At 48.2% G+C, this 27483-nt stretch overlaps 1 protein-coding gene across 1 annotated transcript in view; it reads right to left on the bottom strand.

Moving 5' to 3' along the window:
- Slc39a11 (solute carrier family 39 member 11) overlaps window positions 1-24359 on the bottom strand; it is a 352128-nt gene extending 327769 nt beyond the window's left edge. Inside the window, exons 1-3 of the mRNA XM_028865298.2 lie at window positions 24246-24359; window positions 20527-20645; window positions 18289-18327 (exon numbers count right to left, since the gene is read on the bottom strand). Coding sequence (XP_028721131.1) covers window positions 18289-18327; window positions 20527-20634 — 147 coding nt within the window. The 5' untranslated portion in view covers window positions 20635-20645; window positions 24246-24359. The remainder of the gene's footprint in view (window positions 1-18288; window positions 18328-20526; window positions 20646-24245) is intronic.
- Window positions 24360-27483: the final 3124 nt, after the last annotated feature.

The following is a 27483-nucleotide window of genomic DNA, read 5'->3' as shown; positions in this document are numbered from 1 at the left end:
CAACCAAGTAAACACAGACACTTATATTGCTTTCAAACTGTAAGGCCGTGGCAGGCTTCTTGCTAACTTTTCTTATATCTTTAAGTAACCCATTCTACTTCTTATACACAACTAGTATCTTTACTTCTTATGAGCTTATTACTACTCTATACCTCGCCCCGTGGCTGGTGGCTTATCGGCGTCTTCACATACTGCTGGTCATGGCAGTGGCTGCAGTGTCTCTGGTCATGGCGGCGGCTGCAGCGTCTCTGGTCATTGCGGCGGCTGCAGCCTCTCTGGTCATTGCGGCGGCTGCAGCACAGTCCTTCTGCCTTTATGTCCTTTTATTTCTCCTCTCTGTTAGTCCCGCCTATCTTTCCTGCCTAGCCACGGCCGATCAGGTTTTATTTATTAACCAATCAGAACAACTTGACATACAGACCATCCCCCAGCACAGCCAAGTGCAGACCATCTCAGACACCTGCACTCAGGCCCATGGTCCTAATCATCCTCTATACGAACCTGCTGGGTAACGCCACAAAGAACCCAAGAAGGGCTCCCACAGGACATACAGAACATCCCACAGCAACACACTCACGAGCCCCACACCATAAAAATGAATTAACATATGCATATACACTGTCCATGGCTTGTCTGTTCTGAGTTAATCCCAACCCAACCCAGCCAGGCTGAAATAGAAGGTGGATAGCAGAAGATGTTAATTAGGCTCTCCGTGTCTCAAGCAGTGCCTGCATTCAGACATCCAGAACAGGAGGGAAGAGTGTGAGGGGTCATAAGAGAAGCACAAATATCAGTCTCAAAACCATACTGAGCCTCTAACGAGAGGGGCGAGACAGAATCTAGGGACAGCTGGCCGACTGGCCCCATTTCAGTGCCTGATGGAGATGAAGAGGAAGACAGATTTTAAGATGTCAATCCACTGTCTTCTCAGATCTCTGACTCTCTGAATGGAGCACAGTTTTAAGAGTCAATCCCTGTCTCCACTCATTGGCATCTGTGAGTGACAGGCAGTCAGTCACATGTCTGGTATTCTGGTTATAAACCCAAGAGTCAAAATATACCCTTCATTCCTCTAAGTCGTACCTATCAGGAATTACAGACACAGTTATACAAACATGACTAATGCACATGGTTTGTTGTGGAGGTTTGAATCAGAAGGCCCCGCTCCCCATAGGCTCATATGTTTGAATGTGTAGTCCCTAGTTGGTAGAACTGTTTGGAAAGGATTAGGAGGTGTGGTCTTGTTGGATGAGATGCAACACGGGGGGTGGGGGGTGGGCTTTGAGGTTTCAAAAGACTCCTGCCACTCCCAGCATGCCTCTTCCCTGACGCCTACTGGTGGATCAAGATGTGAGTTCTCCCCCACTGCCATGCCTTTGCACTGTGGTCATGGACTCTAAGCCTCTGAAGCCATGAGCCCATGGAATTTTTTATAAGTTATTTTGGTCAAAGTATTTTGTCATAGCAACAGAAAAGTAACTAAGGACATTAGTCAATGTGTGTGCTGCCCTAGCCTTCCCAGAGGGAAGTGAAGGGCCCCGCCAGTGCAATGGTGGTGAGTCCTAGATTAACAGTATGGAGTAATAGGGCAGGATCTCAAGAAGGGATCCTTCTTGACATAGTATGGAAAGACCCTTCTAGGAGTACCTTGTTTAACAAACAAAAGTACAGGAAACCAATTGATCCAACTGTTTGGGAAGGATTAGGAGGTGTGGCCTTGTTGGAGAAGCTGTGTCACTGGGGGCGGGCTTTGAGGTTTCAAAAGACTCATACCACTCCCAGAATGAACTCTGACTTCTTCCATGGGGGTAAAATCTCCCAGGGTCGGTACAAGAAGGATGGCATGAGCTTGTCCATGTAAAATGCTCAACAAAAGAGGAGGCCCAGGAATGTCAGGTGCTCCACCTTGCTACATCTCTATCCCCACTGGTATAACAAACAGCCAGTGACCTGAGACAAGAGGTTGAACCAAAGGCTTCTGGTCTATATCTACGTGTGGACTTCTTGGGGACTTTAAGCCCTATTTACCCATCCTGAAACTGTGGTGCCCTTGACTGAGAAAAGAAGCCTTAGGACAGAGCAGGTGCTGGGTGGAAAGAAGAGGAAGTGAGGGAGGGCCAGCAGTCACTGTGGGCTGAAGCTGCTGGACAGGCTGTCCGCCAGCCAGCTAGCCTGAAGTCTAGCATCGGAGGTCACTGCAGTCAGAAAGGCAAAACAGTAGGTCACAGCAGTGACTGATGGCCCGAGCCGAGACGTGGGAAGGGACTAAAGACCTAGGAAGGAAGGTGGAGAACTAGTGGAGGGATTCAGGAAAAACAGAGTAGGAGAAGAGGGATCTTTAGATGGTTGATTTCAAAAGCCTCTGGTAATTGAAGACACAGGGCCAACAATATGGTTCAGTCTACAGCCAAACTTGATGGTCAGAGTTCACTCCAAGTCCCTATGTAATGGAAGGAGAGAACGGACTCCTTCAAATTGTCTTCTCACCTCTACGTGCATGTCATACATGCATGCATATGCAGAGAGAGAGAGAGAGAAAGAGAGAAATAAAATGTAAATTCAAATATATAATACAAACTGGGAGCTGGAGGGACAGATCTGTTGGTAACATGCTTGCCACATGAACATGATGACCTGAGATCAAGCCCCAGAACCCAAGTTTAAAAAAATAAAACAGGCATGGTGGCACATGCTTGTAATCCCAACACTGGGGAGGTGGGTCAGAAGGGTCCCTAGGTTCATTGGTTGGTCAGTGTAACTGAATCAATGAGCTTCTGGTTCAGTGAGAGAACCTGTCTCACAAAAACAAATGGGTGGCACCAGAGGACGATACCTGAGGTTGATGTCTTGTCTCCACATGCACCTATACACATGTGTGCAGAACCTATACACATGTGTGCAGACACACGTGTAAGGCATGAAGCTGGGAAAGAACATAAATCAGCAACTCACCACCAAAGAAATCACTATCAAAGGGTACCAAGGAATATAGCAGGTGCCTAACCTCGCCTGTAGTCCAAGAAGGAGGGAAAGCTGAATTGCCAGGCTTGGGGGAGACTGCAAACTCCACAGAGCTGAGGATATGTGGCTTTTTGTCATCCTTAAGACTGGAGTAATGGTCCCCAGCTCCCTCAAGTAGGAGGGATGCAATGGGCAAACATGTGCTTCTTGACACATACTGGGCACAGGGAATGCTGGCCGTGCTGAATACTGGCACCATCTACCCAACTGGAAGTCGTTTTTCAATGCAAACCTCCAGCATTGCTAAAGGAGACCACAGCAACGAGACAGGAAGAAGACAGACCTCTGACGGATATGAGAGAGCTCAAAGTCAACATCTGTATGAAGGAAAACTTGCACTCATATCAGAGAGGTCAGAATGTACGGGATAAGCCCATGGAAAGAAGAAAATAAAAGAGAATTTTAAAGGGACAATAGAGTGTTCAAAACAACCACAAAAAGAGCATTTACCCCTTTGTTCAAGTTGATGAACTTCCCCACCAAGCAGAGTGAAACAGCTCTGGGTTGACACACACACAGAAGAGGAAGAGGAGAGGCCCACCAGGCACTAACCAACGAGCCAGAGGGTGCAAGAAAGTGTAAGGGCCCCAGCTTCCAAACCCAGAAACTGTAAATTCATTTAGAAATGCAAGGGGAAAGTTTCTCAAGAAACAGACAGAAGTGGTCCCTTCTGGGAGAAGAGGCCAGACCCGTGGGGCGCCGTGAGAAAGAGACTGTGTTCTTTTCTTTATAGGCCTTTTCATCAGCATTCTAGATGTATGCATCTATTCTCTGAATCTGAGAGCGGGGAGCAGTCATTCAAAAACATGAGAGTAACTTAAATGTCTAACAAATCACTCATTAAAAGTGGCATGCATATGCCAGGCTTGGTGGCAATGCCTTTAACGCCAGCACCCAGGAGAGTCAACCCAAGCCAGGTGACTGGTGGAGTCCTTTCCGATACCAGAGCATCTGTCTGGCTGAAAGAAGGCTCCACCCTGAGCCCACTGCACCTGTCCTGAGCTCACCCGGCCCCAGCCAACCATTTGAGACATTTCCTGGCCTGGCTACATCCTGAGAAGTTCATCAAAATTAAATCATGGGAAGATGTTCAAGGAGCTTCAGAGATGTAATGAGTTTGCATTCAATTACTTTCTTCCTTCATTGGGAGAATCACCACGATGATTCCCTTAAAGCCTTGTTGGGGATGGTTTCTCAGGGGCCTGCTCTAAGATCGTAGATTGATGCTCTGGCATGCATCTGGAGAAACAGGGCTGAGCCTGCAGACAGACAACCACAAAAGAAACCTCCAGCACCTATGACACCTGAGCCCAACACATGCTTCCAAAATATTTCTTGATCCAGGCATGTTGTCTCACACCTGCAATCCCAGCACCCAGGGGGCAGAGGCAGGAGAGTTGGGAGTTTGACACCAGCCCAAAAGCAGACAGTGAGTTAGAAGCCAACCTGAATCACACTAGACTCTGTCTCAAAAAAATAAAAATAAAAAATGAGAGCTGGAGATATCAGTTGGCAGAGTGCTTGGCTAGCATGCAAGAAGCCCTGAGTTCAAGCCCCAGAACTCCATAAACCAGGCATGGTGACACATGCCTGTAATCCCAATAATCCAAGTTTGAGCTATGAGGATTTAGTTCAGGGCCAGCCTGGACTAAGAACTGAGTTCAATACCAACCTAAGTAACTTAAGAAAGACCTGTCTCATAGTAAAAAATAAATGGAGTAAGGGATGAGGACACAGGTCAGTGGTAAAAATTGGCCTGGGGTGGCATGTACAGGCCCTAGGTTCAATCCCTAGAGTTGCCAATGATGAGTTGCCCAATAAATGGATGATTGACAAGTTCACAGGAAGAGGGCTATGCAGTACTGTCATTTAAGGCATATACTTCAGGGACCAGGAAGGTCAGAGGCGGCTTCTTCTTCCCATACTGCTCTGAGCATCCATCCCATGAGCAGAGCAGATGAAAGAACCCAGCATGGGGTCCAGTCCAGTCTTCATCCACCAGATGCAAATAATAAATAAAACTAGAGCTGTGCGATCACTGCAAGGACTGGAAGCCACGAACGAGAATGTGCTTTGAAAAATAAAAAGCAATAAAATAATGACGCCTGATAACACAGGGATTCAGGAGCCCCAGAGGTACCAGTGTTCCTTGTGGGGACAATTGCACCCACAGAAACCTTCATGCATGATTACAAAGTGCTGGACAAATGCAAGCTCAGAATCTATTTAAAGGTCTGCCTGGATAATGACCACGTCCCTTCCGAGTCTTAAATGCACCACTAATCTGTTTTCCCCTTATTTATGAAACTTAACAGCTATCTGGTTTTGTCCACCCTCCCAGAGAGCTAACTCACTTAGCTCCGGGGCTGTCACAGGTGATTTCTTCACAGGAGGGAGAGAGCTTCAGACATAGAGAGAGGTTTCCAAAGAAACGCCAGAGCAGAAGAGAAAATCAAGAAGAAAGGGCATGGGTTCGCAGGTGATGCACGATCCTCCCGTGGGCAGGAGGGGTCTGGCCTGCTGCTGCTGCTGAAGAGACTAAGACCCCAGGCCAATGTCAGATTTGAGATTAAACAGCCAGGGAGCCCAATAGCAAAGAGCAGCTTGCAGTGGCCAGCCATTAACACTCTCACCTCCCTGCTATTTGTGCTTTCTTTTCTCTGCAGGGCATGGGAACATCAAACAGTCCAGGCTGGATCTAACCTCACCAGGGGCAGAAGCCAGGAGGGAAGGGTTCTGTCTCCTGGAACCTCAAGGTGTCACTTAAAGGCAGAGATCATAAACTACAAACTAGAGGCTTGGTCCTTCTGACCAACTTCTAGGGGGTAACCAGAGCAATCAGGGCTTGTCACTAGCTACTGCCACCATACCCGCTACTACAGCCACACCGTCTACAAGGGACATGGAAAATGAAATAGAGCCTCCCTGACAAAGGCAGACGAAGGTTGAGTCCTGATTCAGAAAGAGAACTTCTTGATTAAGGGGAAAAGTTAATAAAAGTTGAGCATGGCAGTACATGCCCATAAGACCAGCAGCTGGGAAGCCATGGTAGGAAGACTGCTACGGGTTCAAAGCCAGCCTGGACTACATGTTGAGCCCTTGTTCCCTTCCCTCAAATAGAAAAATCTCAAGCCAGACACAGTGGTACACACCTGTAATCCCAGCACTGAAGAGGCTGAAGCAGGAGGATCACCAGATCAAGGACAGCACACACCGTCAAAAACCTGTATAACATCTCCTACCGCTAAGGCTCAGAGAACTTTGTGGAAGGGGAGACTGGAAGATTGCAGGAGCCAGAGGATCAGGGAGTATGCTGTGAGATTTCGTCTTCTAGGAATGCCAAAGCAACACTCATAAGGTCTCACAACATGACGGCCCGAACAGGAGCTGAACAAGACCAACAACAGACCCGCTAATGTGGACGGGGAAAGGCCCACAAGGCCAGAACCTTACACAGAACTGCAAGCAAGCAGAGAAAGCTGAGAGCTTGAGAAACAGTCCTTCCCCAGGGAAGAGCACACCAACTGGTTACCAATACCAAATGGTCGGCCCTGAAATCGTTATACAGACTAAACAGGCTGTACTTATAATACGTGTGGTGTATACATACACACACACATATATAAACATACACATATAACAACAGTTAGTGAAAAAAGAGACCATGAATTTGAAAGAGAGCAAGGAGGGGTATGTGGGAAGGTTTGGAGGGAGGAAAGGGAAGGGGGAAATGATGTAACTATATTGTAATCTCAATAAATAAAAGCAATAACTTTTAAAAGAATCTGATAGACCAGAATCCGTGACGTTACATGGCTACGTAAGCGTGCAACGTGACCATGTGATCTACGCACATGCGTGGAGTAGTGACATGACCTGGCCACGCCCCCAGCCGGTTTTTAAAGCGGAGCGCCATATTCCCGGCCCTCTTCTCCTCTTCCTCTTCTCCACGCACGTGTCTCTCCCACAGGCCTGCACTCTCTATCCCTGTATCTCTAATAAACTCTTATAAGCGGAAAAAAAAAAAAAAAAAAAAAAAAAAAGAATCTGATAGATAAATTGACTGGTGAACTGATAGACTGACAGAAAATAATGTAGGTTCAGGTTAACAAGATTAATGTTAATATGTGGAATTTTTGCAAAAATAGTATCTCTCCCCTGCTTCTTCCAATTCCACAGACAAGATGGCCCCTTTTTCTGGGGACTGTGCACCCTGCTCACCTACAGATTCTGGGGAGACGACTTTTCTGCCGGCCAGAGGATTCTGCCTTATCCAGAATTCTTTGCTTCTGAGACAACACAGCCCCAGGACCAAGAACACGACCCAAGTATTGCTGAAATTATTAAGGCCACTCCACATAGTTAAAAGGGAGGTTTATTTTGTGGGGTAACTTACAAGTGAAGGGATAGGCTACAGGATCTGGGAAAGGTGTAGCGTAGTCTGGTGGTGTTCTCTGGAGAACTCTGCTCAGTCTACCTCCAGCATCCAGGGTCCAGGAACCAAGAGAGCCAGAACATCTGGATCTCGGGTCTTCAGGGTCCTCCCTTGGCCCCGCCTTGTAGGCGTGATGGTTACCAAAGACTCAATGGGGGTTGGAACTTCCAGATCAAAGCTGGAATGGCTACCCACTACACCCAAGCACTTGCCCTTAATAGGTATGAACACCCACAACTGACCTTGGTCCTTGAGGCTCAGTTCCTCTGCCACCTACAGACAGAGGTGGCTGTGGCCTGGAGTTTAAGACTCCTTCCTCCCTAAATGTTCAGGGTAGAAGACCAAAGGGAAGCTGAAAAGCAACCCTTGTTCTCACTGGTTGAGAGCCAGTGCACAGGAGAGCTTGGAGACAAGCTGGAGAGAAGGAGGCAGGGGGAGGGAGGGGGGAAGTGTGAGGTCCTGCAAAGGGAGGAAGAGACTGCAGAGCTTTGCCTAGCTCCATGCTGCTGATATGGGAAGACCAAAAGCAACTTGGGGAGGATGGGGTTAATTTCATTTCAGAATTCTAAGTCACAGTCCATCATTTTGGGGGAGTCAAGGCAGTAACTTCAGAAACCTAGTCAGAGGCTAGAAAGATGCCTTGGAAGTTGAGAGTACTTGTTGCTCTCGCAGAGAAGCCCAACACCCACATTCTGGCTCACAACCATCTGTAACTCCAACTTCCCGGGATCCAATGCCCTCTTCTGACTTCCATGGGCACCTGCACCCATATGATGCACATACTCACATGTAGGTAAAACACTCATACACATAACGTAAGTACATACTTACATGTAGGTAAAACACTCACACACATAACGTAAGTAAATCTATTTTTTTAAACTAGTCTTGTCACGTCCACAGTCAAAAGCACCAAGAAATGAAAGAGTAGATGCATTCTCACTTGACTGCCACTCACGTCCTTGCTTGCTTGTGTTCAGCTTGATTTATCCACTCCTGCACAGCTCAGGATGCCCTGCCTAGGGAATGGTACCACCCACAGTGGGCTGGGTCTTCCTACATCAGTTAACTTAATTAAGACACTCAATCACAGACATGCCCACAGGCCAACCCAATACAGATAATCCTTCACTGACACTGCCTTCCTGTCTCAAATTAATTAAAGGTAGCCATCAAATCCCTGTGTTTCACAGGCTGCCTCTAAGAACCTGAGTCAATTCTCCGAACCCCTTGGGTGTAAGTGGGCCTTATGACTTGCTTTGGCCAAGAAAAGACAAATTATGTGGCTCCATGTTCTGTAGTCTGGGTCTCCAAAGACTGTGCAGTTTCATGCCCAGCTACTCCTGAGCCACAATTGAACACACAGAGAGGAGAGTAAGCAACAGTACCAGAGCCACAGACCTGCAAGTGACACCCTTGTCCACTCATGGTCTACAGGAGCTACTGACAGACAAAACCTCAGAGAGAAGAGGCCAAAAGAAGAGCTACCTACCTGAGCCCCACCACCCTAACCATCTTAACAAAGAGTTAAGTAAGTAAAGATTTAAACCACGGTATGTTAAGGTGGTTTGAACTGTATGTTGAAGCATGTGAGGCATGTCTGCAGACCGTCACAGGTGCATTCTCTGGGAGCTGCAGTGTACGGGTCACAGTGTGTGTCTGCCGTCACATCACACCTACTTCAGACACCAACATTCATCTTTCTTTGCTGGGCCCACTCGTCCTCTCATTCCGTCAGGATTGGTCTTTATATTTTATTCTGGTCAGGGCATGAGGGAAGCCAGGAGAAAGCAACCCAGGTCAGACCAGGTCTATCATACCATGATCCCCTAGCCGCGGGGATCAGTCCTCAGGGATGAGTACATCCAAAGCCACACCAATTACACTCAACCATGAAAGTCAATGAAAAGGTCACAGAAGGCACTTCTCTGGACTACTCGACAATGGAACCTCCTAGGAAAAAGCCAACCTGGGATCAGAATGCCCCCTCTGGCCCACAGACTTCAGTGTCTGAGGCCGGATCTATTCCTGGAGAGTTGTAATGCGTGAAGGGCTTGGGCTCAGTTAATAAAGTGCTTACTTTGCAAACAAGAGGAATAAAAATGCTGGCCATGATAGTGTGCATTAATCTTAGCACCTAGGAAGCAGAGACAGGCAGATCCATAGGGTTTACTGGCCAGCCTAGTCTACTACTGGGTGAGTCCAACAAGGATGCCACTTAAGGAATGACAGCTAACACTGCCCTCTACCTCGCCCCCCCCACACACACACACTCATGTACAGCTACACATATGCATATATACACAAAAAAGAAAGCTGTAATGCATGAACCAAACCCTTATACCAGCCTGAATTAGGGATTCTATCATTTTATCTCTGCATCTGGATGATGCAGAGACCAAAGGATTTGTTTTATCATGCACCTTGGGTAGCACTTGACTTTCTTATCAAATTCCTACATTATAATCAATCATTTAGAAAGAAACTCACTAATGAAAGAATAACATGACTTGTAAAGAAATCAACATAGAAAATATGCTGGGTAGCTTTATGTCAATTTGACACAAACTAGAGTTACTTGAGAAAAAGGAACCTCAGTTGAAAAAAAATGCCCCTCCCAGACTGGCCTGGGGCCAAACCTGTTGGGCATTGATGGATGATGGATGTGGAAGGCCTCAGCTCACTGTGGGTGGTGCCACCCCTGGGCAGGTGGTCCTGGATGGTAAAAGAAAGCAGGCAGAGCAAGCCATGAGGAGCAAGCCAGTAAGCAGCACTTCTCCATGGCCTCTGCATCAGCTCCTGCCTCCAGGTTCCTGCCCTGCTTGAGTTCCTGCCCTGACTTCACTCAGTGATGGATGTTACCTAGAAGGAGAAGACAAAAGAAACCCTTTCCTCCCCAAGTTGCTTTGAGTCATAGCATTTCATCACAGCAATAGGAACCTAATGAGGGCATAAACTATGCACAGAGAAGGTTAAACCAGCAAGAGCACTGGGGCTGAATGCTCGCTCCACACTAGGCCCTTCGACTGAGCATGCTCATGGCCCACCCCACTTTTTGTTCTTTGCCAACTTACAGTAACAGAATCCCAATGTTTAGCTAGACATGTCTTTGCTAAAGGACCATGTCTCCTAACTGTCTTTGCAGTTAAGACTTGATCATATGAGCAAATCCCGGTCAATGAAATACAGAGAGCTGCTATTCGGGGCTTGCAGGGAATGCCCCTTTCTCCACGCCACTGCTGCTTCACTGCCTGGAAAACGAATGTGATGACCAGAGCTCTGGCAGCTTCTTTGGAGCAGGAAGGAAACTGGAACCTTGTAGAGGCAAAACAGTGAAGACCGGGACCCTGACTACTGATCCCATAGACCTACTTTCGAAGTCACAGTCTCCACAATGCTGCAGAAGAGGGGGCTTTCTTGTTCAGGCCAGTTTTTCAAGCCTCAGTCCTGGGTCAAATCTAATCTTATCAGACAGGGATCACCAACCGCAGAGCAGCGGGGGAAACATCACCATCAGCACTGCAAGCTGTAGGTGTCTGGTTGCCATGGAGACCACCCCAACACATACAGATTCCAAAGTACAAACTCACTCAAATGAGAAAGGCCGGAAAAGGGCCCCCTCCCCATTCTGGTAGGTTCCCCTCCACCCATGAGCCAGATGGTGATGCCAGCCCCGGGAAAGGTGACACCACAATCTCTTTGCCCCCCTCACCTTCAGACACCTGTCAATCAACCCTCTGAGCCCAACAGCAGGACCACCCTTAGATCTCACTCCCGTCTCCTCTGCTTCTGGGCTTTCTAGTTTTATATTTCTGTAACCGCCTCTCTGCACTCCCCCTGCATGCTCCCCAGAGCACAGCTCTGTTCCTCTCCTCATCCCCAAGCCCCCAGAGATTCCCCCAGCTATCTAAAGAAAAAAAACAAACAGAGCTTTTCCATAGCACCTCAAGTTTTCTGTATCTGGGCCTCAGCCAGCTATTTCAGAGCCATGTCCAGCCAAACCCACCACCTGCATATTCTTTATTCTCCTCCTCATCGTGTGTGTGTGTGTGTGTGTGTGTGTGTGTGTGTGTGTGTGTGTATGTGTGTGTGTGTGTGTGTGTGTGTACATGGCACGATCTTATGTTTATAGGTGTGGGTATATGTGCACATGCACGTTGAGACCAGATATCAATCTTGATTGTTTTCCTCGGAAGCCATCTATTTTGTTTTTTGTTTTTTAAATAAGGTTTATTGTGTTATGTATGTGTATGTTTGTAACTGTGTATGTGCATGTGAGTGCAGTGCCAATAAAGGACAGAAGAGGGCACCAGGTCCTCTGGAGCTGGAGTTATAGGTGGTTGTGAGTCACCACTTGGGTAATGGCAACTGAACTCCTGTTCTCTGAAAGAGCAGCAGGTGCTCTTGACTGATGAACCATCTCTTCAGACCCCTCCAATCTATCTCTCACTGGGATCTGAAGCTCAGCTCCCCAGCACTGAGATTACAGGCAGGCACCACCATACCCAGCTTTTTACATGAGGAATGGGGATCCAACTTCCTATATAACAAGCTTCTTTCCAACTGAGCCATCTTCCCAGCCCCCCACCATGTAAGCCATCTCCCCAGCCCCCCCATGTGAGCCATCTCCTCCATCCCCCCGCCACCACCACCCCGTGAGCCATCTCCCCAGTCCCTCATCCCTGTATTTTCCACACACAGCGCTTCTGTGCTGCCCATGCTGCTTTGTCCGCCCCCTGCATCATCCCCACCTGTCAAAACCTAACCTATCTTCCCATCTGATCTTTACCCATGAAGTCGTCTCTAGTTCTGCAACTAGAAGGAACCTCTTGTCTCTGGGTCCCCAGCATCTTTTACTCATCATCTCATTAACTACCACATACTAATTTGCCTCATGTTTCTCTATGGGTGAAAGTGATTTCAGTCCCAAGGACCCTAAACCCCTTGCAGGACTAGCTAGCATATCAATTCTTTGCTTACTCTCCCATAATGCCATGCACACAGCAGATACTCACTAAATGAGGGGCAGACTGGTATGAAGACAACTTTGCCTCAGCTTGCTTCCACACTCCAAAAAGACAAAACCAATGGCTATTTTGCAAACTGAACACATATTTGACAGCCTGGTAAATGACACTGGCCCCCTACAAGGCACAGATTACTGGCTGGTCTCCTGCTTGTGTGCTAGTTGATGCTGAAAAGTGATTGCGTGGTTCAGCAGCAGCCTTTCCACAAAGCACTTGTCTTAAGAACATCTGGAGATTTGGCCCTGCTCTGCAGATTCTAAAGGACAGAAGCGAGCCAGTCCTGACTCTGATCCTGGGTAGTCAGTTAACATCTTTCAAGAGAACTGACTTGAGCATAATGATTTTGAACAGGATTGGTACCAAAATGCCTAAGAAAATGATGCCAGCAACACTTGATTATTCAAGTGCAGAAGACACTGGGATCAGATAAGTTTATAGCAAGCCAGCTCAATATTCAATTAGGTTTTTAAAACATGAAATCTTGGTGCACAAAAGTCTTGGGGAACAATCTATGCTCCCACCATCTGTCTGGATTCGGCGAAGCACTGCCCTGTCTGATGCCAGGGATGACTCCCACGAGTCCCCGACAGCCCTGTGATGTTTCACACGGTACGTAATCCAACAAGAACCCAAGTTCCAGTTTCCCAAGTTCCTGCCTCCTGTCTTCCCTTTGCAAGAGCCAAATCACAAAGAGGAGCCTCTGTGCCCAACTGGTGGCTGTCCAATATCGCCTGATCCTGGAAATGAACCAGGAGTATGACAACGGCCTGCTTCGCCAGGCTAGATCGACCAGTGTTGGGAGCCAATCCTCTAGCAGGTCCAGGACGGATGCCACAGGCCTTCAGCAGACAGGGCTGCAGAAGATAAAGAGCTTCTTCCTGGCTTCTCCCACACAGTTCAGGCCCCTGATAAAAGCTCTCCGGGAGAGGGCAAGCAAGATGGCTCAGCAGGTAAAGGTGGTTGCCACCAACCCTGAGGACTTCCGCTTGACCCCTGGGACCCACAGAGTCGACAGAGAGACTTGACTATTGCAAGTTGCCCTCTGACCTCTGACCTCCGCTCTTCCCCCCTCCCATCGTGCACAGACTTAATAAACAAATGTGGTTTTAAAATGTAATGCAAGCTTTCCAGGTGATTGCAACATGCAGCCAGGGTGGGGATCAATGCATCATAGTGAAAGTGACGTTCCCAAAGCCAGAGGGCTGCTTAACTCAACTGCCAAAGATGCCAGGGCAAGCAGTCACACTCTGCTAGGCCAGGGCGACTGAAAACAGCCGTAAAACTAAGCTGGGTTTGTGCTGAGACAGGGGCTTGCTTTCGAAATCTCCCCTGTACTAGTTACTCTTCTCATGGCTGTGACAAAATACCCAATGAAAACAACTTAAGGAGGGCTTAAGAAGCCCATCATGGCGGGGGACTTCTTGACAACCAGAACAAGAGGCAGCTAGTCACACTGCTTCCACAGCCAGAAACGGAGAGAGAAATGAATGCTGGGGGTCGGCTCACTTTATCCTTTATTCAGTCCCAGGACCCCGGTCTATGGAATGGTGCTGCCAACGTTTAGGGTACCTCTTCCCAGTTCAGTTAACCTACTATGGAAACTCCCTCACAGACACGTCCAGAGGTTTGTTTCCATGAAGTCTAAATCCCATCAAGTTTGCCATCAACATCTGCCATCATAACACCTTTGCCCTGAGCGTCTCTGGAGACACTGTCCTTTCTTGAGATTTATTACTGTATTTTAATTATGTGTATGCCTATGTCTCCGTGTGGGTGTGAGCATGTGAGTGTGGGTGTGAGCATGTGAGTGTGGGTGTGAGCATGTGAGTGTGGGTATGAGCATGTGAGTGTGGATGTGAGCATGTGAGTGTGGGTGTGAGCATGTGAGTGTGGGTGCCCATGGAGTTTAGAAGAGTCAGATCCCCTGGAGTTGGAGTTACAGTCAGTTGTGAGCCGCCCAATGTGAGTGTTGGGAACCAAACTTGGGTCCTCTGCAAGAACAGTACACTTTTTTAACCACTGGACCAGCTCTCTAGCTGAAACACACCCTTCTTCGTGTCACTTAAAACACTCTAAGAGTCTGTGTATGTCACCACACTACACTACAAAGCCATCCTCTGAAGGGCCTGCACAGGACCCTCAGCAAAGGAGGATAAAAGCGCCAAGCCTCTTTGCAGGATCCACACAAAGCCAGGCATCTCCCAGGAAAACATCTACTTGGGAACATCAGACACTCCAGGGAGCATTCTGGAACCCACAGTTGGGCCCAACAGAACAGAGCTGTGGTCCTTTCCTTTCTGGCTATTCACATATTCACATATGTGAATTCTGGCCACCACACCTCTGAATTCCCAGCCCCCAACGCCACCTCAGGAGCCGGCAAACTTTTCTTAAAGTCCAAAGAACAAAGAGCTGTGACTTTGTGAGCCAGTGAGTCACCTATACCCCGGTGCTGGTGCTGTCGCTCTGATGCAAAAGCAGCCACAGGCACTGGGACATGTGGGTGTGGCTTGCTCCAGCACATTGTCTAGATTCACAAGAACAGGTAGCAGATGGGTTTAGCACACCAGACTGGTTGGCACACCCCTCCAGTAGATTACAGCTGCTTGACAGAAGCGGTTTGTAGACCCTTGGCTGCCCTGCACTCGTCACAGTGAATAGAGTAGAACAGGCTCCCACCAGATGCTGGATGAATGGGCAGATAAGTGAATGGATGGACAGGCAGGTGCAACACGACCCAGTCATGCTAAAAGAGCATCTTGTGAGCCCCTGCCTGAGCCAATCATAAAGGAGCAGCTATTAGACATCTACCAGTTACTACAGAGACACAAGGTGAGGTGACGCGAACACACACAGGCACCTGAATCTCTAGGTGTTTTGCTTCATCTGGGGGAGATGGTGGGGATTGAACCAGGGTCTTGCACATGCCAGGTAAGTGCTCTTCAACTGAGCCACATCCCATCTCTGGGCCTTTTTAGTTTTTTCTCATCTTCACATCATTCTCACCTTCTCCTTCCAAGGACAATGGGAGTTGTCTTCATCAAGGAGGATCACATTCCCAAGAAGAACATTGCAGCTAATTGCAGGGCCTAGTGTGGAGCGAGCGTTCGGCCCCAGTGCTCTTGCTGGTTTAACCTTCTCTGTGCGTAGTTTATGCCCTTGTTAGGTTCCTATCGCTGTGATGAGGTGCTAGGTATGACTCAAAGCAACTTGGGGAGGAAAGGGTTTCTTTTGTCTTCTCCTTCTAGGTAACATTCATCACTGAGTGAAGTCAGGACAGGAACTCAAGCAGGGCAGGAACCTGCTGCAGAGGTCATGGGGGAGTGCTGCCCATTCACACTAACTAGGCACCAGTACAAGCAAGATAGGGAGGAATAGGTAAGGGCAGGAGGTGGATGGTGACTATTCGGGAGACCCCAGAGGAAGGTCTCCAACCACTCAGTTAGGGAACATTCCACCCTGGGCACTCAGCAGGGGAAGAAAAAGCAAGGAGCTCCTCCCCCCAGACAAACACTGTCCCAGCACCTTGGAGGAGGGTGACATAAATCAACTCCTCCCCCACACTATTGATAGTCACAAAGGAAATCTGAACGTGAAGTCATAAAGAAAAATTCAATACAATCATAATAGCAATACTCTATCTTCTTTCTGAGTGGCTCTCTTCCTTCTGTGCCTCGGCGCCTCTCGTCTCACCATAGATTGTTCTCCTGGCATCGTGGATCAGGAGTCAGGAAGGGCTGAACAGGCCACCCTCCATCATGCTTGCACATGTAGAGCAGGGCCAGGGGAAGGCAGGGGACAGAAATGCCACCGTGGTACACTAGAGCCTTCAGAAACCACTAGCATTTGGGAGCCCTGAGGGTCAGGCTGAGTCCAAAAACAGAAAAGTGAGAGGTTGGCATTATGCCAACCCTAAGGGCCCCAATCCTTTACTTAACAACAGTGCCATGGACTGTGAGTTGAGTCTGGGAAGAGGCTGGAGAAGGACCCTTCCCCTCAGAATCTTCGCACATTACAATGCACCAGCTTGTCAAGTGCGATCCCTCAGCGGGAAGCTCAGAGTCCTACCAAGTTGCTTTGGTTTGGGAATGATCATTAAGAGTCTATAAGCTGAAGCCTGGGTCTCTAGGATGGCGCTATTGGGTGGTAACAGAACCTTTGAGAAATGGGGCTTCATAGAGCAGTCCATAGGTCACTGGAGGCATTCACCTCAAAAGGGATCATATGACCCTAACTCTCAACTTCCACCAGGAGTTGTTGCTGCTGGGAGACAAGAGAATAAAGCAGAGGGCATCTGTCTAGGAAGGCTAGAAAGGAGAGCTGGCTTCCAGAGCATTCTCGGGCAGAGCACTTTTATGGAGAGGACTATATGCGAGCCGACCGCCTAGAAATGGAATGTGCTACTGCTTGGTATGGCCCTAAGTACAGCTTGGGAATCCATGTTCTCTGAGGACAGACCCCTGTCTGAGAGCCAGTGACTTAGATGGCTTCAGTGAGGTCCCACCACAAGACAAGCTTTCCCAGACCACAAGACTATAGAGACAGCAGATAAGAACCAAGCTCTGATGGGCTACAAGAGAAAGTACACAGTATGTACCTTCTGATACAGCCATGCTGGTGGGGTATACACCACCACCATGAAGTACCCATTCTTGAAAAATGATCCTCCGACCTCCGCATGTGTGCTGTGGCATAGGTATGCTCACACAAACACAACAAATTAATTCGTTCAAATAGTGTTTAAAGAAAAATGTGGGACCTCTAGATGAATTAACTCTCAGCTTGAGGTCAACAAAAGAACAAGTTATAAACACCACAGGGAAGGAATCTACCAAACCCAGAATGTAGAACGTTCTAGAAACAAAGACCTAGTTTCTCCAACAAATCACCAGCTTAGGAGGAGGTGGGGTAGGGGGAGACTTGAGAGACTTAGAAAATATGGCCAACTGATCTTCTTCAGATCTCAGCTCTTGCAGAATAATCTTACAGGACACCTCGGAAAAGATGGAGAGGATGTGAATATGGATTGAGCATGCGATTACAGTGAGGAATTACTGTTTGCGTTTTGGTAGGTGTGAGGGTGGCATACTGATTACAGTTTCACGAGAAGTCACTGAGTTTGAGATACATATTGAATTTCCAGGTGAAATTACATGGATCTGGGATTTGCTTTTATAAAACATTCTGAGTTCCCAAGCAGGCTGAAGGGAGACAGATGGAATAAGATTTGCCAAATGTCAATCACACCTGCAGGTGGGTGATGTGTACCGAGGCTATAGATTATGATTTTTTTTTTCTTGTGTGCTTAAAAGTACCTAAAATAAAAGTCCTGGGGCTGGAAAGACGGTGAAGCAGGCAAGAACACATACTGTTCTCACAAATGTGTTTGACTCCCAACACCCACAAGGGGAGTCTCACGACCTCCCGTAACTCCAGCTCCAGTGAGATCTGATGCTGCTGACCTGTGGGGGCACCTGCACATACCACTACCACCACCCCATACACATTACATAATTAAAAATAAACATAAAGCCTTTAAAAAGTCCTTGGAGAGGAGAGAAAGGAGGTGTTTAATTCATGCTAGTTATCAGGTTAGGCCCTCCCTGACGTTATTTTCTACATCTTGAACCACTTCCTTCTCCATCTAAAGAGAGTACCTAATAAGCTGGGAAACAAACACAGTTGGTGACAGCAGGAGGTGTTAGCTCTGATAGAAAGCACACTGGGACCGTGTGAGGGGCTGGCACCAGCCCCAGGGAGGGAGAGGTCAGGATCAACACACTTCATCCACTAGATGCGACTCACCCCTGCAGCAAAGCCCAGACTTCCGTCTAAGATCCGCCTCTGAAAATGAAAAAGTGAGATGTTTCAGTTTCCGAGGACAAGATGATGTGGCCTCAGCTGGGAGAATGCCATACAGCTCAAAAGAGCCACTGACCTACTCCTAAGCTGGTGGTGACCTCCTGATCTTACAGAATGGACAAGAACCGGGGAGTGGGGGTCGGGAAACAGTGAAACATTCCATCCATTCCAGAGTCAACCAGAAGTACCCTTGGCAGGGGAGGGGGTCTTGGGGTGCACAAGCCTGCACATTCTCTCTTATCCAGCACCCTTGTGCCTTTGGTAAGTAGTTGATCTAAAATGTGGGAAAGACCAAGGGCTGGTGAGGAACATAAGGAGCAACCAAAATGGTCACACAGGTTGGGGACACAAACTGGCACAACCATGTCACACAGATAGCCATGTGGTGGGACTAATAGCAGTTGACTACAGTGCACATGCTACTACTGAGAAATGACAGAAAGGAATGCTGGGAATCACCAAACCCATGGACAAGATGCACTGTTCAGAAGACCCCAAAACCAGAAACTGCACCAAGTCCCACCCACAGAAAGACAGATACACTAAGGAAGATAACCAAATACCACAGGGCAAAGAAAACAGGCACACATGTTACATGCACAAAGAACACACTGTGTGCATGCATGTGTGTATAGATAGGTATAGACAGATGTACACAATAGGCTGAAGCATTAAGTGAACTGAGAAGTGAATAGGGTGAATTCGGCCAGACACAGAACAGTAAATGCTATGTGAGTACAGCACCTAACAACAGGACCCAAACAGGAAAGTCTACACTGCGTCCTTGCACACAAGGCTTCTCCATACCCACTCAGCATCCTCCCTCTTCCCTCCTCCCTCCCCTTCCTCTCAGCTACTGGAAAGTGCCAGTCTACTTGCTAGCTGTGAATTTGACCTACCTCAGTGTCTTACACACTGAGATACTGGGTACCCTATTAATTCCTGGTTGTGTAACTTGAGTCTCCAAATGATAGATTTGGGCCAACCAACCTCCCCGATGGAGGGTGGAGGCCGCAGTGTGGGAGGCAGTATGTTATTGCTGATGCCAGTACCTACCAAACTGGTCTATAACACCTGAGACACTGGGGGGCCTGAGACACCGACTTTTCTAGAGGAGTTTTCCTTTCTAGATCCAGGGCTCCGTGTGTTTAAAGAGATCTACACTGCTTTCTCATGGGCCACTCCCACAGCATCGCCAAGTGCCCCTGAGCAAGGCAAGAAAGACATTCTTCAAGATAGCCATGAGTTGCTCTGAGTGGGGATGGAAGCAGCTCAGGGTTGGAGGAGAGTAGAATTTCAGGCATAGGAGGCGGGTGTGGCCTACTCCTGTGGGACAGAGTGTAGGAGGGTGTATGCAGAGGGTGGCGGAGGGATGTAAGTATGTGGAGTGTAGACAAAGAAAAGATGGGAAGATACAGGAGATCTTGTGAGGATGTGGGACCAGAATGCAGGGCCTGAGAATGAATGAGTGTACTGGGGCTCTCTGTAGGATGTGTGGAGGATATATGGGGTAAGAGGTGGACAGACACAGTTTGTATGTGGACAAGGAGCTTATCTATACTCATCTAAGGGAGAGGATGCATTTGAGGTAAGGGCGAGCTTACATGGTATCAGAAGGGAGAATGAGGAGGTGGGTCTATCTATATTCATTCAGGGGGTGGGGTAGGAATAGAGGTGAGCAGAAGGAGCCTTTCAATATTCAGCCAAGGGGGAGGAATGAAATGCCCTGGGCCTGGGTAGAAGAGAAACAGACTTCTTCCTTCCCCAAAGGTCTTACCAACTGTCTAACTAACTCAAGGCCACAGGGAGGGCAGTTCCATCTGAAACCTAATCATCTTGGATCCTGCACAGTACTCCCTGCTCCAGGCAAGCAGGAAATTAGTTGGAAGCTTGGAATGAGGCAGCAAGTTAATGCAGGCGAAACAGCTAGTCCCTCAGTCCCACGCCCTTTCGGGCCCGGGTGCCAGAGGCAGGTGAGGGGAAGACAATGCATGGCTTGTGTGCCACCAACAGGTGCCTGTCCCCTGGCCTAGTGAGGAGACAGAAAGAAAACAAGGAGGTGAGAGAACATTGCCACCTCACCAACTGCCTGTGTGGCTGCTGCCACTGGCTGTGTGGAAGGGGGACAGTGTCAGAGCTCACCGAGGGTCCCTGTGAGCCTCCAGAAATGAAGCAACTCACCTGGCCACTGGAGAAGATGAACACGAGAGCTGCCCCCGCAGCCGTCATTGCCCAGGTAAAGAAGGTCCCCAGCAAGGCCTGGAACACGGGGCTGTAGCCTTGGAGCATGCTGGATACAGCTGTGCACAGAAGAACAAGAGAGTCCAATGCTGAGGTTAGGGACATACGCATGCTCTAAACCCCTGCCTACGGTTCTCCTCATCAGAGTAGGTGGTCTGCACCTTCAAGTCACACCAATGCAAGAGCCTTCCATCCGGGCTCCCAAGGTATTAAAAATCGAGTAATTTTAAAAGGTGACATGAGAACACCCGGAGGAAGGGGCCAAGAAGCCCTCCCAAGAGGCTGCAGTACCAGGAAGTCACTCTAGAGAGAAACACAAAGATTCTGAGTTGTGTAGCATGGAGGAAGGGAGCCTTCCAGATCCTGCCACAGCCTTCCCCACTCATTCCGTGTGCCTGTCCCTGCCCGCCATTTCTTCTCTGTCCCTGCCAAACAGAAGCCACTGGCTCAAACTCCCTTCTAAAGTACTTCCATGTGATTCCTAGTCACACCTTCCTGGCTCCCCAAGCCAGCCTCCTGGCTAAATGTAGGGTAAATTCCACTGACAGACCTTGCCTTCTCCATGGACTCTCCAAGCCAAAGTCCAATGGCACCCAATAGAGGCGCCTCACTCCCATTCAACTCAGTTCACTACAAACCCAGGCAGCTGTGCCTCCATGTTCTTCTTCCCATGAGCCCCTTCAGGAAAGCCTTCCCTCCACAGTTCCTTCCCTCTAAACCCAGGAGCCTCCTCTGAGGCCCATCTGATGCCAACTCTGTGACAAGGCTTTTCACGATCCCCCACCACGTCCAAACACATATCTTTGCTGCCTTCTTCGTCTCTATGTCCTTAACTGCTTGAGGATGGAGATGACACTTTCCCACAACCTTGGGAAAAGGGGCATGGGCACCCCCTGGAAACTACTTGCTGAATGAGAAGGAGCCAGCTTACCCGGACAGGAGAACCAGAGAACACAAGGGAATAAAACTGTGAACGGTGCTTGCCCTGAAGCTCAGCACACTCGTGCTGATGGTAAAGGGGGAACATAGTCCACAAAGAAAAGAAAGAGCCCTCTCTCAGACTTAACCATGCTCAACACTGAGACCCTAACCAGCCCATTCCCTCCCAGACTGGAAATGACAGTGTCAGGCTTCTCCTGTGGAAAGTTACAAAGCAGGGAAGTCCACTTGAGAAGCAGCCCTGTGCCCTGGCACACGCTAGGTGTGGGGCCTCAACTGAAAGGCTTCTTTCAGCTCCCCTTTCACTCGCCAGCACCCACAGGACTGGACCTGACCCCACCTGGCTCAGCTCCCTCAGTGCTGAGCAGCCAAGAATGATGTGCCCATATATCAAGGGTTGAAGTTCCCACTGCTGGCCTTAGAGGAAACCATGACAGAGTGTGGACAGGGCCCTGTACCCAATCCCTATTCAGAAAAGGCTGTCGGCTCACATGAGCCCAGCAGGCCCTGTGCTAGGTCTAAGGTAAAGTCACTTAGGGGTTCAGATTCCGAATATATGCAACTTTTTGACATTCCAACCGGACATTGTTGTTATGTTATGAGAACCGCACAATCAAATAACAACAACAACAACAAAAACTTCAAGCCTAACCACCTCAGTTTAACTCTCAATAACCACACGAGGGAAAGAACCAACATGCCGTCCTCTGACCTCTACATTTGCACCGTGGAATGCACAAGCCCCCTACACAAACACACTAAATAAACAAACTAAAAGGTAGTTTTAAAATGCACCTTTTCCCAAATCTCACAATCTTTAAGTGAGTTTACTATTTTGTGTACTCATCTCTATAGTGGGGTGCAGACTGGACACCCTGGATATAGGAATTCAAGACAGTAACTTGAACAAATTAATAATTAAAAATAAATAATTGCAAGCAAACAAATAGTCTTTTACACCATCCCCAAGTCAAGCCAACCTCAAGAGAGTGGTGTGTGCTGAGCATGGTGACACACATCTTTAGTCCCAGCACTTAGAGACAAATGCAAGCAGATCCCTGCAAGTCTGAGGCTAGCTGGTCTACATAGCGAGTTTCAGGCCAACCAGAGTTACATAATGAGATCCTATGTCAAAAAAATAAAATAAGAGGAACTTGTGAATGTTTTGAAACTGAGACCCTGGACCACTAACACACTGATCATTCCCAGTTGCTGGTGAGTAAAACGTTAAGCATTTACAAAGACAGACACCAAGCTAAAAGCTTCTCAGTCCTAGTTATCCAAGATGGATCATGGCATAAAACACACCACCCCCTCCAAGTACAAACCAGCAAAATCACACAGAAGGGAGTTGTGGGTGATCGGGGTACCTGGTGGCATAGGAAAACACTCTCCTAAACTCAGTGTATAACTGAGCACCTGAGACGAAGAGGGATGGAGAGGAAGACTGAAACCATACCCTGTCCATCCGCCAGCTATAGTGCTTATCACAAGCGAGTCCAGTACCCTCGGGAGTGTCTTCCATTCACTGAAAACTCTGGCTACTCAAAGGGTGGCGAGGGCCAGTAGTTCTGCCCCTCCCTTGGGAGCTGCTTAGTTTCTTTTTGTTGTTGCTGTTTTAATGTAGCCCGGCACTTACTGGGTTGCAGAGGATAACTTTCAATTCCTGATCCTTCCCGTGTCCATCTCCCAAATGCTGGGATTGCAGGTGTGTGCTACCATGCCTGGTTTATGCATTGCTGGGGTTCAAACTCAGAGCTCGGTGCACAGTAAGTAGGCAAGCTCTCTACCAAATGCATCTCTACCAAATGCAGTCGCAGGTGACACCACACTTGCTGAGTGCTCCATGGGGAATCCCTACACACAGCTAAGTACAGAAAGCCAGACCAGTCTCTACACAACCAGTGATTTAGTGAGTCCTGCCCTATAGGAGACCGGCACCAACTGTCCCAAGCACCTAACAGACCAATAAGCTCTTAGAAACAGGACATGCCAGCCACAGCACCTCCAAACCATGCAGTCTGCTTCAGAGTTCCTCAATATTAGCATCACAAACTGGACCATTGACCAGGAGAGAGGACCATCCTCCGCTCACCCTAACTTCAAAAAAGTCATCACCGAGCTGTGTATATGCTTCACTACACAGAGCAGCCACCTCCTGGAAAGCTAGTACATTTCCTTCAGTCCTGTTGTTTCCCTCCTCTTTTAAATCTGTTGCCTCCCCCACTTCAAGACGCTGGTTTAGTTCAAGTAAGGCACCGCCTGGCTTCAGTGAGCTCGCACAGAACACGCAGGCCAGACTCTACTAGACAGAGACGCCCTGGAGACAGGATCTGGGGCTGCCGGTATAAATGCGAAAAAGTTCTCTAAGCAGGCGCCCTGCCGACTCTCGGGCCTCCCCAGATCAGCTGCAGGGGGGAGTGGGAGGGACCTCTGAACTGCTGCCATTGGCTCCCAGCGATCCCTCGTCCCCTACACACCACCATGAAACAATGAATGAAGAGGCCCTTGGCTGTGCACTGAGGGGCCGCAGATCGCTGTCTCCAGCTCATCCGAGGGTGGAGCAGAGGGGGCCTGAGCACCCACCCTCCTCGGCCACCTGCCACAGCCCCCTGCGGCTCCTCCAAGACCCTAGGGCAACCCCTTGCAATCTCAAGACAGCTGCACGCTCTTGTGACTGCGCGGCACCCCAGGCCTGAAGGAGAGAAAAGGCGACTCACTAGGGTGCCCTCTCCAGCCCCCTCTCCACTTCCATCAGCCCCGAATGCCACAGACTCGCCGGGCTCCACTCCCGCAGTCACTTCCTGCTTAGCTCCAGCACACGTGGCCCTCCACCACCAGGCCCCGCCCCTCCGTAACTGGCGAATCCTGCTTGGAGAATAAAGTCTCTGGTTCACAGACCGGAATGAGCGCAGAAACGAGTGCGGGCGGGCAAGTATAGCGCCCCAAGGGCCACCAGCGCAGAGCCCAGGGCCAAGGGCACTGCACAACGCATGCACACCGCCCTGGAAGCCTAGGGTGAGCAACAGACACCCTAAGAAGGGACGCTTTGCACCAGTTCTGAAGTGCTTCATGTAGTCTACATCTTTTGTCACAGGTCCTAAACTCGAACTGACCAACAGAACCCGCCTGCTGGAGTGTCAGATGATGTCATTAAGGGCAACATTCCAAAGGCCACTGGCTTTATCCTCAAGGTCAATAGCTTCCAATAGAAGGATGCCCAACATGGGCTCTGCATTCTAAATACCTACAATCTTTCACTTTGAACCCGGGGATGCCAATGTTGAGGACCCACTATGGACTGTACTCTAAGAAACATTATCTCAGGTCAAGGGCTTTGCACTCCATGGTGGTGGTGTTTGTTTCTGATCTTTGGCGGGGGCCTGCCACTCAGCTCCCAAATAAATTACACAGAGAGACTTATTATTTATAAATGCACAGCCTTAGCTTGGCTTGTTTCTTGCCAGCTTTTCTTAAATTACCCCGTCTACCTTTTGTCTCTGGGCTTTTCCCATTTTCTTCTGTAAATCTTACTCTTACTCCATGGCTGGCTGTGTAGATGGGTGGCTGGTCCCTGGAGCCTCCTCCTTCTCTGACTACTTCTCCCAGATTTCTCCTTCTATTTATCCTCTCTGCCTGCCAGCCCCTCCTATCCTTTCTCCTGCCTCGCTATTGACCATTCGGTTCTTTATTGGACCATCAAGTGTTTTAGACAGGCACAGTAACACAGCTTCACAGAGTTAAACAAATGCAACATAAACAAAAGTAACACACCTTAAAATAATATTCTACAACACCAGGGCTTCTGGTAAACATCATGACTAGATTTAGCTACAACAAAACGAAGGTCAGGTTCCTGATTCAATTTGGATGTCAGGAAATATACTAAGAAAACAAATCATCTCTTAGTATAAGTATGTCCCGTGCAATGTATGGGACATACTTATGCTAATGTCATGGCTGTTGTTTTCTAAAATGTAAAGTTAAGTGAGTGGTCTGTACTATATTTGGCAACCTAGCAGAGAGTAGCCAGGGCAGAAAAATAGCCTGCAGTTGGAGTTGCCATTGACCAAAGAAGACATAGAGGTAGGCTTCCTTTACCTGTTATAGAAATAATACACCTTCCTACTGAAAATCACTCCACACACTTACAGATGAAGGAAGAACTCTTGAATAATGCTCGTCCAGCTCTCAGCTAATGCCCAATCGGCCCCCAACAGATTCTGCTAGTTTATATACACCTTGGGCTTATGCATTTTACATAAACTGTCATCCTTAAATCTCCTTCAGGTCCTGGATCCAGGTAACCTTTAGAACAATTAAAACAGAAACAGTGGACTGCAAGTCTGGCCACTAAGACAGCTAGGAGATTTACACAGCAAAGATATTACATATTGCCAGAATTACATTTTAAATACATCAGTGTTGTTCTCTTTTGATCAGTTGTTACCTGGGGTCATCTTGTCCACCTAGCAGAATTATGGTTTTCCTGATAAGAGCACAAAGGATTCAATGACATACCTGGATTTAACAGTGATTGTGACCCTACAATGTACCCGCCCCTGCCCCTAGCTGCCCCTTAGAGAAATGTCTTTGGTTTGGGAAAAACCTAATGGCTAGTTGTGAGTCAAAGCTGTCTCCTTCAGCATGGGAATCAGTCTATCAGTCAGTCACTCCTGGTGAGTACACATTCACACCCTAGCATCCTAAGTTTCAGTCACCTCTAACAGGCCTGTTAATACACTATTTATCTTTGGGTTATTTTAGAGGTCATGCTCCTTATTTAAACTCCACTTGTGTGACTCAATGTGTCCTAAGCAAATCTATTAGTAAGTCCTTTATAATACCAATTCTATCACTTCGAGTTTCATCTACATCAGTCCAGCAAAAGTCAGCTACTCATGCTAATGGTCACCCCATAGGGCGCTGTGTCAGGAGGAGATGACCAGGAGGGTTGATCTTATGCCCTCGAGAGACTCACCACCCCCCAGGACAAGGACAGTCAGCCAGGCAAGGTGCCACATGCCTGTGATCCCAGTCCTTGGGAAGCTGAAAAGTAAGGATATGGTTAAAAGCCAACCTGTCTCAAAAACAAAACAAAACAAAATAGTAAACAATCATGCCCCGAAACAGCTTGCTATATGAGCAACACAAAACAAGGCCCAGGGGGCAGGGCCATCGGTTCCACCCAAAAAAAGGTCACAGGACTCCCCCACTGAGCTAGCCATTAAGTAGCACAATGCCTTGGATTCGCCACAGAATTCTATGGAAGGCTGAAGTGAATAGAAGTGGGATTAAACAAAACTGACCACAGCCACAGATTCATCCCTGCTGAAGCTGGAGAACAGCCACACACAGGTTCACTGAATTTTCCTACTTTTCTATGCATTTAAAAATTTCAGAAAGGAAAATTAACCAAGTTTTTTAATCAGTCTACAAAGTGTCTCTCCTGCCTGGTCCCTTCTCCCTTCATTCTGCTGCTATGAGCACAATCTCCTGCTGTATGATATTTTGTTTGTGTTCTGACAAATAAAGTTTGCCTGGAGATCAGAGGGAGGAGCTAGTCACTAGTTAACCATAGAGGTCAGGCAGTGGTAGCACATACCTTTAATCTCAGCACTTGGGAGGAGGAAGCAGGAAGATCAGGAGTTTAAGGCCACCCTGGGCTACAGGAGATTGAACCAGTCTAAAAGAGAAACAGAGCCAAGTGGTGGTGGCTCATGCCTTTAAACCCAGCATGAGGGAGGTGGAGGCAGGAATATAAGGCATATACCCAAGGAATGCGCAATCATAGCACAAAGATACATGCTCAACTATGTTCATAGCAGCGCTATTCGTAATAGCCAGACCCTGGAAACAACCTAGATGTCCGTCAACTGAAGAATGGATTAAGAAAATGTGGTACATATACACAATGGAGTACTACTCAGCAGAGAAAAACAATGACAGCATGAAATT

Source organism: Peromyscus leucopus, chromosome 8b (genome assembly GCF_004664715.2).
Source record: "Peromyscus leucopus breed LL Stock chromosome 8b, UCI_PerLeu_2.1, whole genome shotgun sequence".
In the NCBI taxonomy this organism is placed as follows: Eukaryota; Metazoa; Chordata; class Mammalia; order Rodentia; family Cricetidae; genus Peromyscus; species Peromyscus leucopus.
Note: the sequence above shows the minus strand (reverse complement) of the source record. Positions and strands in the feature narration are given on the sequence as shown.